Consider the following 13,121-nt stretch of genomic DNA (forward strand, 5'->3'; position numbering starts at 1 on the left):
CGCCGCTGTCGCTCGTCGGTAAGATGTCGGCGACTTCGTTCGCGGACAAACTTCGTAGCTGAAGACCAAAAAAAATTTCCTCCTCATATTGCGGCCACTGCGCCTTCTTCTGCTCCGGAACTGCAGGTAGTGTCACACAGGCCGTGAAAATTGTAAAGGCAGCGATAGAGAACGAGGGCTGCGCACTGTCAATCCAGGCGTAGTGCCAGTGGAATGGCGTGGACGCGCTGGTCGAGGCAGAGTGCATATCCCTTCGTGCAACCCCAATGCTCTTGTTTCTGAGGCCAGAGTTCCAGAAGTTGCGTGGCTCAGGACATCGGTCAATATAGAGCCTGCGGCGGCGAGAACTGCAATAAGAAAGAAGACAAGGCTAGCTCGGCATGTCTGCTTGGCTCTGGGAAACGGAATATGAAGTCGAGCAACGATTGGCGATTGCATCCTACCGCTCAACTTCTCCCATAGCTCCATCCCAGTATACAAGTGTTTGAATTTGACGCCTACTCGTTAGCATGTCACGGGTGCTGCCCCCGGTGGTTAACAGAGGACCAACGGGGTGGCATCATCAAGCACGGGGCACCCCTAGACAGCGCTGAACCTCACAGCAGAAAGAATCCAGCTTTGCTCTTTGACTACTCCTCGTACAGAACATGAAACAAGTGCGGCAGAACAAAGACAAAAAGCTCAAATGCCTAAATAGATGGGCTCCGCGACCTTTGAATGTTTTGCCACGCGAGAGAAACTACAGTGGCCGCACTCAAAGCTCCCAAGACCTGGCTCGTCATGATCTTCAGGTTTAGAGGATCGAATGAGAAGAAAAACGCAACCAACAGCTTTTCGAAGAGACTTTGTACACGAAGCTCATACCTTGACGGAGATAATGGTCCATTTTCGCTGTTTACCCCTTCTCGTTTCCTTGCCCAAAGAACAAAATGCACAGTCGAACATCATTGCAAAGCCCCGCCATGCTTATCTTTCGAGTTTTCAGCAATCATGGTACTCTATTCTCATTCCTCGGTCGAAATTGAGAAAGACACCTGATATTTGTATATTGAGTCCCGGCTCAAAGGCATCCGGATCTTCAGGATGGCGTAGCACAGGATCGAGCATGACTGCCTCTGAAGCAGCACTACTTAAAACCCGCCCCCCAGCCGCTGCAATCCTGTTCACTCTAGAAGGGATGCCTCGAGGATACTGCCATTCCATAACTTCCTTGAGCATGAACGTTTCTGTTGATTTTGCCGAGGCGAGATCGGCTTTGAGTGCGGCAGCCTGATTCTGATTGATAACCATTTGAGAATGAAAGAGGAGAAGTTAAATAAGAAAACTGGTAGTAAAATTTGTAGATTAATAAAAGGGCATCTATGGTAGACCGAATATCACGAGTTCTATCGCATATGCAGCAGGGAAAAGCTTGAAACCGAAATCTTGTCCTTTCTAGACGTAGCTCGCGCGCAAGTCTGTCAGGCGTGGTACCTATACGAAAGATCTTAACGCCAACATAACGCAATGTCGATTAACCATTCCTTCATACAAAGCCTGCGGCCTGTCAAAATGTCCCCTACGAGCGCTCTGGCTGTGATTGATGCCCGGGTGTCTAGGATGTGTCTCGGAATGGGGCTGCCAGTAGGCGCAGGCCTGCTGACATTCAACTAGTGTGCAATGTATTTTTGATGACTCTAGATCAATTTTGCAGGATTATGGCGCATATGAGTCACGGAGGGAGGTGCTGGCCTACAACAGTACAAGTATGCCCAAGCATGCCTCGACTTTAGTAACCTGCAGCAATCAAATTGACCAGTAACGCAGCCTGGTGTATACAAGAAACTATTTCTAGTCCCAATAAAGGGTGAAGAACAATTTGTTTGCTTTGTAACTATATAATAGCGAGCACTGAGTGACGTGGCATTGCTAAAATCCAAGGTACATCCATTGTCTCTTGGCCTGACGGGAAGCACCCGTCTTAGATGAACGTGCGTGTCCCTTCGCGTGACGAAGGTAATAACAATGGCCGGCTGCATTGACGATTCAGGGCCAAGTTGGCCCAAGATATCTATATCAAATCCATTACAAAAGAATACACCGGCTCCTGACGACAGAACGGGGCCGCATCTCACAAGTGGCTGCCGGAGCAGCCTGCTAACCGCTGCGTGAGCCGACATGTGTAGGCACCGTCTTTGTCAGGTCGGCTGGGGTCGACCTGCCGGTACTGAAATGTCTCGCGAATGATAAATATAACTTGCTCTACGACATGGCTTATGCTAAATTTAATATAGGAACCCTATGCACGAAAGTGAGCTGCAGCTGTGCAGACTTTTTTTCTTCGTGCCGCAGCTATGCCTTCTGAGTACTGAAGCAGGATTCTTGTAGTGAGCTGGTCTATGGTGCTTGCACTAGGCGCGCCACAGTCGGTACTTCTTTGTTGTAAAAACAAAAAATTCACACTAAATCGATTCCAGCTAATTCATCGTAAAGCTGGACGCTCGTTCAAGTTGTAAGCAAGGACCTGTCGTGCTCGAGGCAACTTTGCGTTACAGATTTTTTTTTGGAATTGGATGCCCATCTTCTCTCGAACACCAGCCGAACCACAAGAGCTATGCGGCGCCGAATTCTGCGTTGCAAGTCGCAAAGACGCAAAATGCAACGACACTGCAGGCGCTTTCGCTTACCTTTACCAATACTGCAGTTTCTTTTAACGGAAAGAACCGTAGGCTGCATGGCTGCGACAACATGACTATACGTGACTGGCAGACTATCCTGCCACAACAAAGAGAAAAAGCGCATGGCTGGATTTACGCCCCAAAGACCATTGAATAGTGGTGCCATTGTTGCGAACCTCAACCAAAAGTGGCAGGTCAACAGATCATAGATTCATTGCAGTCGGCTATTTCGGAGATATGTTCTCAAATACGTCTTTCAAAGAAAAGCGCCACGAAAGTAGGTAAGATGTGCGAGCTAGTAGCTCATCTGTTTGGCTGCTATCTGTGTGACCCATCGCGCCCGGCCATTGATTGGAAAGGCTTGCGCGGGGTGGCTCGGCGATGTGCGTTTAGCGCCGACGAACTTGCGTATATAGTATGATTCAACCGCGTCCACCATCAATGAGGGGTTTATCATCGCAACACAACAGCAGTCATGAAATCAGCTAATACTAATGCGTTATACTCAAACGAAAATGTCACCAAGAGTGTCATTGATTACGCAACTACCCACTCGGAGGCGCTGCCTAAGCACATCACGGATTATCACGCCTATATTGTTGCGAACCATCCTCGTATGGAGTACATGATCTCCAACCTTCAGGGACAGTTCCAAACATTCTTCACCCGCACCATTGGCGCAAAGCGCGTGCTTGAGATTGGCGCCTTTGTCGGCTACTCCGCGATGGTGTGGGCAAACGCCGTGGGAAAAGAAGGCAAAGTCACGACGCTCGAATTCGAGGCCCAGTATGCAGATGCGGCGAGAAAGGCCTTCAAAGATAACGGCATCGAGAATGTAGAGGTGATTCAAGGCGATGCCCTTGAGACGTAAGTTGACTTACAAACGACCTGCCGTATGCCAGGCTGGAGGAGCGATCGAATGTAAAGTGAGCAATGAATCAACGTTACTAATATGCTTCCTAGCCTGGCCCAGCTCAACCCCGACGAGCCCTATGATCTCATCTTTATAGATGCCCAAAAGACGGGCTATCCAGCGTATCTGCGCACTATTCTCGAAAAGTCGCAACCCGGAGCGACTTCTCCGCGCCTCCTGCGAAAGGGAGGCGTCATCCTCGCTGACAACATCCTGCGACGCGGTCTTGTTGCCAATGACAGTGATGAGAATCCTTGGGCTGCAGGCGCCAAGGTTCGTGAGCGGAGCGAATATGAGAAAGACAATGATCTTGAGGCACTTCGCGAATTTAACGAACTCACAATTCACAGTGAGAGGCTGGATGCGTTCTTGATGCCCCTGTTTGACGGGATTGGTATGTCGGCACTGCGAGACTGAGTGTGCACTGGCATCTTGGCGCAGCTCGGGCTCTTCAAGTTGCAAAAGCCGGGTTTCTGAAAGCAGCATACGAGGTGGCCAGTGGCGTGAGGACGTTACATACTTCTCCCGATTGCGCGAAGCCTAGGACGCATGAAGAATAGTACATGCGTGAGAAAATCTGCCTCACTAATTGAGGCGGCGCCGTGGTAGCCAAGGTGAAGGTGGCAGGTGTGGGTTTATGAGGTGCAGTGGTGTACTGCGCGGCTCGTCGCAAATGTTCTCGGGAGATACGCTACGATCAATACATATCGACAGTCCTTGTCTGCTTTCATTATTCCTATCGCGTGATGTGGCTGCTTAGGACAGACATGGTGCTATGAATGTCCTGGCGAGATCATCTACTAGTTCGCTACATGACGCAAGCAAAAGCCTGAAAACGACAATGAACCTGTCCATCCCAATTACGGCCAATGCGTGAGCCAAGAGACGGCAATCTCAATTCGAAAAAGCTCCAACTAGTCTCTATACGAGCGACCACCAAGGAAGCAACCAAGTTCAACAGAGCATCTAATCAGAGTGATATCACTGCCGAAAATCGTTAGGCTACACTGATCGGAGGTGTCAAACATGCCGTGCCGGCTGGCAACTAAAAAGTCACCGCAAGACGCAAAGGGAAGCAATGGCCATCTGGCCAGCAGCAAGCGACAGCTGCACTTGACCACGTACGGTTAACGACACCGCCGGTAGGGCGTGATGGAGCTGAAGGGCTGGGCAGCGTCTTCTTCTAGTCTTCTTCTTTTTTTCGCCTCCAAGCATGGGTGTCCCTGGCGGGGCGCTAAAATCTGCAGCAGCGCGGACGGTCAGCCCCCCCTCAAGATGCACACGCCGCCGGCGCATCATGCAAGCTTGGGGCGGAGGGAAGGGGGGTTTGCAAGCAACATCTTCGTGAGACGAAAAGCCAGAAATGGACAGACCTAAACACGCCAAGAAATTCCGCCTTGTAGGGGTAGCGAGGGCCTCAGCTGAGCGGCTTTTCACACCTGCTCACATGCCAGAGCCTTCAGTTCTCCTCGGTCGGCATTGAGCTGTGGGCGTCGCGGAACGGACCCGATCATGGCCTACCTCCACAGCGCAAGCCATGTGGTTGCCGCATCGCCCCATGGCATGGAACGAAATTGTTATGTCGAGAGATCGGCTGCCGAAGACCTCGGGGTCAACATGTCGGCTTTGCTGGCAGCCGACATCTCTGGCGGCTTGCGATGCGCCCCTTTTCTCGTAGAAATCCCAATCGCTTCCCATGGCCTCGTATCGCAAAGCGCGAATGGACAATCAGGGAGTGTTGCGGCTGAAATGCTGGACAGCGCCGCTGACACATGGCATAGCCAAACAGAGACGCCCGATCGCACTGAAGGATTAGACTTCAATATAAACATTGTAGTATACATTACGCGTAAAAAAGCGGTTCATTGAATCGCGGGTTCGACCAGTTGCGCGCTGGCCAGTGATAGCTGCCTTGCTGCTCTGTTGTGCCATCTTATTATGGCGGCGGAGAATCGGCGAATTACACAAGGGTAACATCATGATGTCAACCGTTACTCAAGCGCTGACTGGAGCCTGCGCTCTCCCAGCAGAATTGACGTGGCCCCAGCTTTGCTCAACCCGCCAAAAATTACCTGATCGAGCACGGGGGGTGGCTACCAGTAGTTAGGGGTTCCGCGTGGGCTAGAACATTCAAGGATGCAAGGACTCCCGGCCGGCAGTGCAGAAGGGCTGAGCCCGTGGCAGACCAGCGAGCGACTGGCACTCACACAAAATCCACGACCAAGCCGCGGGATTCGCAGGATGATAGGCAATCCAATGGGTGCGCTATGCAGAAGTGTGACTGGTCCGGAGGCTGAAGAGGCTAATGTAGTTAACTAATGCAAAAGCTGTGTTACATTGCCTTGAACCTCTTTTTTGTCTGGTGATGCGCGGGCTGCCTTCTACCGCGGCCAAGCGAACTTACACAATCCGGAGCCCGCAAGATTCCACGGGTCAGTTCTACCTACACTCCCTCTTACTGAAATGTTGGTCGAGCAGATCTACATGCGCGGCGGAGAGATGCTGCGCCCTCCATGACAACTCATCCTGGCTTGAAAACCATCTCTAAGTTACGCTTCCTTGGCCAAGCTTGTCGGCCAACTCGAGTGGGCGACACACGGAGGGGCTGTAGTAGGTTGTACTTATGTACACCACCGGATATTCAGGTGGCGCTCTCAGGTGTCTTTAGGCGACGAGGCTATTTGGTGGTTGAAAGCGCCAAATGTGACACACTGCGCTCAGCTTCTGGGCAATATTCCAATCAAAAGCAACTCACGCAAGCCTGTGAGGCTGAAGGTTGACTAGTCGCTAAGCATAGCGCTGTAATTTTTGAGCCAATATTCACGTCCTCTAGCGGCGTGCACCCGCAGCCACGGGCTCTTGATGGACCCGGGAGCGGCGACCCGGCCTTGCATGCTGGTGAATGCAACACAACGGAAAGTGGAAGAAGCTCTGCGGGGCCTCTCCCGGTTGTTGTGGTTTCAAATGATTTATGGCCACCTTTTTAGGACACTTTGCAGATGCATTACTCCTAAACTCCTACAGTTGCAGTCGCTTGTGAGGATCAGTAACGGCTCTTTTTGCGACACGACTGCAATAGAATAATGCTTCTTCTTATGGATGTGTGATCCCGTAAAAGAGCGCCTCCCATCTGCGAATCGAAACAGGTATTGGCAGGGCTCAGCTGGGCGCATGTACGGTGCCATACCAAGGAGGAAGAGCTGAATGCCTCGATTGCCGCTAGCCTGAATAGAGCAGCATTCGAGCGGAATGGTGTAACGCTCCGTATCAAATCATCGTGGTGTCTGTGCCTGTACCTACCCTCCTTTCTCCTCCCCCACAAAGTCGATGGTCCAGCCCGCCACGCCCGAGCCCATGTCATGCCATCATAGAAAGTCGATGTCCCGGTAAACAGCAAGAGGCTAGGCAAGATGAAGCGCAATGCAATTTCCGCAACCTCTCGCGCTCTCTCTCTTCAGCCTGCAGTCACGTACGACTGGAAAATGCCTTGCGCCAGCAACGAGGTAAAGGTAGACGGTAGTTGGACCCCTTTGTCTCCAGATGTGGTGCGGAATCCGGCCGCCTACACGAGTAACCCAACGGGCTCTCACAGCACCCACCACAGAAATCAGGGTCTGTCTACGAGGTCAGAACCCCATGCATCCATTCGAGCTGTCCCGAGCTCCAGCCAACCACGATGCGGCATGGGCCCTCAGCACGGTCGGAGCTTGTAAAAAAGCCATCTTGTTCCCACTTTAGGCCATCAAAGGAACAGGCTGCTCTGCACGCAACGCTGCGAGGGCGGTCCGGCGGCGGCGGGCTCTTGTGCAGCAGATCGGACTGTCTACTCGGTCTACTGCAACATGATACGTAGCTAATAATAATAGCATGCAGCAGTTCCTTTTCAGGGGGGAGGGGGTGGAGGGCTGTCTGGTTCTGTCTGGTTCACCTGCTGCTGCACGCCCTTTTACATAACTCCACTGAGGCTGTTTCTCCTAGTCGTCACCAACTCCGGTCTGTGATCTCGGTTGGCCCCGCGGCGTGCTTGTGCCCAACGTTTTCGTATCTACAAAATTCTCATTAATAGGAGTGGGCGCCTGAGCTGAACCTGCGGCCTTGAAAATGGCAACCATGAACTCTGCTGCCTCGAGAAGCGACACAGGCTCGTCAAGACAACGTCTTCACTATTCATTTTGTCAAGGCGCAGACATTCCGGCAACCCGACGCATCCGTATCAACAATCACTTACAAACAGCTGCTGCTTGATCGACAGCCAGATGAATTGGTAGCCAGCAATCAACACCAGTCCCAGGACGTCAATATGAGCTACACCAAATTTGTTCTTCTGCAAGAGCCCATTGCGGCTTCAGAAGCGTCGAATTTATTGTGCCGCGTCGTTGCCTCCAAAGTTGCTCCTTTGATTGCCTGCGCCCCATTCGGCAACAGCAACGGCGCGGACAGCACACTCACTACATCGATACCGAAATGCTCGGCGCCCATCAAACTTACAGACTTCATGTCCATGGCTAGAAGCCAGGGCGTGGCGCCACAAGTATCACGCCTCTTGGACTTTCAGAGAATGCACATTGACGAACAGGCTATCCTCCTAGAATGCCGTTTAGTCAAGCGCTATCTCTTGCCAGATCCCGACACCGCATTCCGCATTCTGATGAAGAGCGACGACTACTCCAGAGACGTGAGAACCTTATTGGAACAGTGCATGGCTAGGCAGGGTTACTTCGTTACCGGCTTTCTTACCGCAACAGACGATTCTTGGCTCATCGAGGCCAGCCAGCAAGAGCTACAGCACTTCAACATTGCCCTGCCGTACTCTGACTCGTCAGATATGCCTGTCCCATTTCTCTACGAGGACCTTATCGGAACTGAGCTGGCTGTCTTCTCTCAGCGTTGCGAGCAGCCACCAAGCTTCGCCAATGAGCAGATATTTGCCGTGTCCTACAAAGTCGCCAAGCTGCCACAAGCCATGTCGCCCATATCGCCGATGTCAGGGCAGCGCTCGCCAGGAACGCCACCCGCTCCTCGTCGACCTAAGCGAAGCAACGGATATCACTTAGCGTCTCGACGCACAGGGGAGACGTGGGCTCCGAGCAGCGCGAGCAGCCCAGAGATGATGCCCTATTATGACGACAGCGTGAAGCTGGACGACAACGATGCACTTGCGTTGCAGATGGAAGAAGCGGCTTTTATCATGGTGTGAGCAAAGGCATACAACACACAAAAGCTGAAACCGACAAAGGACATCAGAGCTTACTTTTTGGGCTGAGGGCTCCTCCTGCACCCAACTTGAGTAGCATTTCAAATGGCGACACACCCGCGAGACACAGTATCGCATGACCGGTCTACTGCAGAGCCCGGCACCTACACAAGCAAAGCAATTTGCATGCTTGTGTGATGTCTTCGAAACTTGTGCCGTTTCCAAATCGAAGAATCCATTTACCTAGGCTGGTGCAGGAGAGAATACCACGGGAAGACAGCCACCAGGGCTGGATACATGCCTTGAAGCGGACTTACATCATCACTACGATGTCTGCCTCACAAAGTGCCACGGAAAGACTTCTAACTTGGACATTCTCCGAAAAAAGGTGTGTCATAAGACGCAGAAAACGGGAGGTGCACAATTGCGCAGAGGGAAAAGGCATCACGTACACCACCTCTTGTAAACAAGGCAGAACCACGAAGATAGGGCAACAATGCACACTTTACCTCAGAACCAATGAAGCACATCACCTCGAGCACAATCTGTCCTCTAAGTGCCTTAGATAGTACGCCACGCTAATTGCGACGGGCGGCATTCCGTCCCCGAGGAGCAGAAGCTGAAACACAGCACCGCCCATCCGAAAACGCCACGCGGTTCGCCTCACTTGGTCCTGCCCCCAAGGCCCTCTGGAGAATGCCATTTCAAAAGATTGAAAAGGAGCCCCCAGACCTCTCCCCAATCGGGATTTTTATACTTGGGAGGATAGAATTAAAGTACAGAAATAACAAAAAAGAGCAAAACTTGTCATGACTCGATCACGTTCCGTGTCCCGGCGTCCATCCACCAGGCACAGAGACGACAACGTCTCGCCCACACGACCCCGATCTCAATCCTCGTCCCCCTCATCCTCCTACCTGGTCGACCGATCCCGGCTGCAGTCTCGCGGGCCGCCAGACCATTATCGGCGGGAGCAGCGAGCCGCCAGCAGCAGCCAGGGCAGCAGCCTGTCCAAGTCCGCTGGCGTGCTGGCCGGGATTGGCATCGCTGCGCTGGTGGCCCGCAAGCTCTGGCCCAAGAGCAGCAGTAACAACAACCCATCTCAGAAAGAACACCGCGGCGAAACACGACGCCGCAGGAACGCGCAGGAGCATATTCCGCGTGGTCGTGACGTGGACCAGCGCGCCCATCGCCAAGCAAGCAACGCGTCCAGTTACGACCCGGGCGATGGGAGGTACGTGACGAGGGGTGAGGCTTCGGCCTACCATCTGCGAGAGCCTCGACAGAGGAACATGGATCGACGCAGCTGGGGTGGCGAGGATGCTCGGAGTCATGCTCAGTCGAGCATAGCCTATGGCCCCAGATACAGCTAGGCGTAAACCTAGGACGAATGTGGAGGCTGGAGGAACACGGTACTCAAACAGTGGTTTCTACTATATCATAATGCAATGTATTTCATGTATGTATTCCAAAAGTAGTTTCCTATCTCACATTGTAAGATGAGTTTGCAACCCAAAGCATGACGCCTTCGCTATTCCACCGACATTGGACTGCTGGCAGGATCGTCCTCCGATTCCATTAATTTCTCGCGTGAAGGTAAGATCTGTTGCCAGCCTTCTCCAGCAGTGTGCATCACTGCCTCTGTCGACAAGCAATCTCCGAAATATCTCTCCTTTCTGGTTGTGCGACGCTCACCACCCTCTAGGGCCGAGTACGCGCTGCGAGTGGTCCGCATACGTTTGCGCCTGCCGCCGTCACCGAGTAGCTCGTTCAGGCGCTGCCTGTCCTGCATTAGATGATCATCATAATGGACTATGCCGCGAACCCACGGCGCCACTTCCATTACGATGATAGTCATTGTGCGATCGAAGACAGAGGGCTCGAGGCTCATGCTAGTGACAGCCTTTGGAGACACCGCTATGGGATCAAAAGCAACAGCAACATCATATCTTGTTAGCTTGCGACTGTCCCCAGCAAATGCTTCTTCCAGAATACTGATTGTCTTTCGTTCGCCATAGGCATCATTTTTGCGGATGAGGGCAGCTGAGAAAGCGGTGGCGGAGGCTTTTAGGTTGTCGAGTGCCAAAGCTGAGATGGACGAAGAAACTCCGACCCGCAAGCAGAAATGAGGCTGGAGAGGATCCGCCTCCAGTAACTCCTGAGCAACGGTAAAATCATGTCGAGCGGCCTCTGGCATTTCTGGCGGAGTCGGGTCAAGCACCTCGTCAAGCTCCACGCCAAGTACTCCTGCTGCGCAAATATCGGCGGAGCTCAAACTATCGTAATATTCTGTGTAGGCATCAAGAACCCGTATTCTTTGCCGCCGATTCGGGATTTCTGCTGGAAGGACTGCGGCCAAGGTTTTCAGATCCTTGCTGACATGCCAATCACCCAAATCTTGGTGCCAAAAATGCCAAGCCTGCTCAGCAGCTTCTCGCTCCATGGCTGGTGTGTCTGGCGCAGCTATAATGCGATCGCGACTTAACCAACCCATACCAGGCTCGTATGTATTTTCGCTGATCACGCGAACTGCTTGACCTTGTTTGTCGAGGTCGATTCCTTGGGGCCAGCGCAGGTAGAACCAATCATGGCCACCTCTGCGGTCTCCAACGCCAATCTGACACCAAAATTGCAGGTCGGTAATAGTCGCGCGTAGGTCGTAATCTCGGCACCGATAGAGAGCCTGGACCGCGTTACGTTTCAGTGCGTGACCTTCATTCGCGGCAATAAGAAGACATGTGTCCACTGCGAGGGACTCCGGCGCTGGCAAGAAGCGAAATATGCCATGTAGATCAAGCGTGTTCATCGGCACCGCACTTTCGTCGTTGCAGGTAAGAACAAATGGTCGCTTGGACTGGCTCATTAATGATTGCAAACTTGCCCAAAATTGTTTGTCCTCCTCGAACAATATGTCGACCTCTTCCAGAAGAATCAGCGATTGCTTTTGTGACTTTGATGAAGAGCTCTTGGCCCCAGTATCCACCCCAGTGCGGGTTTTGCCAGGCTTCTTTTTCTTTTCTGCCACAGTCTTTGGTTTGAAGAAGGATGTCATCATGCCTTGCTTTCCGGAGCTGATTTCTGATTCAGTTGCTTCTGTTAACTCTGAGGCTTCGGACTGATGATGTTGGACGAGATGATTGCGGGTCATATCGCCAACTCTTTCTAGAATATCCTTGCCGCTGCGGCGAGTGCTGGAGTTGATTTCAAATACTTCGAATCCGAGCTCTTTCGCTACAGCATAGACCGAGGCCGATTTGCCGGAGCCATGTGGGCCGCTGATGAGTATCGTGTTCGCTAACTTGGACGGATCTTTGCCTGCCAGATTTAGTGATCTAGCCACTGAAGGTCGTGATCGTCGTTTCGCGCTTGGCGGCTGGTCTTCCAAGTCTGATAACTCATTCATTTCACCACTTTCGTCTTCACTATCGACAATGAAACCGTCGAGCTTGCTCTTGCGCTTTTTCCTTCTGGTCTCGCTCTTCGATTTCGCAGAGCCGTCACCGGCGCTTTCAACTCCCTGGACGCGCAGCATTTCAAGCCATTGCTTCAACAGAGCGACCTCTCTGCCTGGTTGTAACACTTCTGGTGATGACATCGGCGCGTACTTGGAGACCCAAGACATGCTTTCACATGTCGATCGATCGAAAGCAGATAGTTGTCCGGCTAGCGATTGCCAGTGGCGATCAACGGCTGGATGCACTGGCTTTGATGGCTCTCGAGCAAGATCATCTTCATCCATGTCTCTTCGTGACGTCAGTGAAGCGACATCGGACTGAATCTGAGAACGCATGCGATTAGCGAGTTTGCAGCCGCTTTCAAAGTGCCTGGTCGGTAGTCTGAGTTCGGTCGGAGGAGGAGGGAATATATCATCGTTTCTCGGCAGGCTGCGCTTGATATTCTGTATGTCTAATTGCCGATCTAGCAGCCCCAGAATGGACTCGCGCGAATTTATCGACACGGTTTGCCCCTTTGATTTCTTCTTGAGCCGACTGATTGGCACAGTGACGGAAGGCCTGATCAGCTGCTCTCCTCGGACGTGACTGAAGCCATGCGGTGGCCAGAGAGGATGTTTCGCACCAGGCACTCTGGTCCCAGTGGATTTGATGCCAAAAGAATAACCTTTTCCAGGCGTAAAATTGTTTCGTGGTTTTTTTGGGGAGACTGGAGTAGACATGAAGACTGTATCTCGCTTCTTTTCGCTGGCAGAGGCAGGCTCAGAGCGCTCTTCTTTCGCGAAGAATGGATGTGTTGTTTTCGGAGCGGGTTGCTGAGGTTTGTCTTGCATCGTCTTCTTTGCTTTCGGGGCAGGTTCTTCGATTCGAAGCTGACCAGCTAGTATCTGGGAGACCTTGTCGCT

At 52.2% G+C, this 13,121-nt stretch overlaps 3 protein-coding genes across 3 annotated transcripts; 2 read left to right on the forward strand and 1 right to left on the reverse strand.

The window, feature by feature from the left end:
• Positions 1 to 3,132: 3,132 nt before the first annotated feature.
• Positions 3,133 to 3,987, forward strand: LMH87_010682 (uncharacterized protein; the record flags this gene model as incomplete). The annotated part of the gene is made up of 2 exons (XM_056199699.1): positions 3,133 to 3,524; positions 3,621 to 3,987. The coding sequence occupies 2 exons, from the start codon at positions 3,133 to 3,135 to the stop codon at positions 3,985 to 3,987; spliced, it is 759 nt and encodes a 252-aa protein (XP_056051622.1).
• Positions 3,988 to 7,870: 3,883 nt separating this feature from the next.
• Positions 7,871 to 8,767, forward strand: LMH87_010683 (uncharacterized protein; the record flags this gene model as incomplete). Its single annotated transcript, XM_056199700.1, has 1 exon — positions 7,871 to 8,767. The coding sequence occupies one exon, from the start codon at positions 7,871 to 7,873 to the stop codon at positions 8,765 to 8,767; it is 897 nt and encodes a 298-aa protein (XP_056051623.1).
• Positions 8,768 to 10,295: 1,528 nt separating this feature from the next.
• LMH87_010684 (uncharacterized protein) lies at positions 10,296 to 12,554 on the reverse strand (the record flags this gene model as incomplete). The annotated part of the gene is made up of 1 exon (XM_056199701.1): positions 10,296 to 12,554. One exon carries the CDS (start codon positions 12,552 to 12,554, stop codon positions 10,296 to 10,298), a length of 2,259 nt encoding a protein of 752 aa, XP_056051624.1.
• Positions 12,555 to 13,121: the final 567 nt, after the last annotated feature.

This window comes from Akanthomyces muscarius, chromosome 4 (assembly GCF_028009165.1).
Source record: "Akanthomyces muscarius strain Ve6 chromosome 4, whole genome shotgun sequence".
In the NCBI taxonomy this organism is placed as follows: Eukaryota; Fungi; Ascomycota; class Sordariomycetes; order Hypocreales; family Cordycipitaceae; genus Akanthomyces; species Akanthomyces muscarius.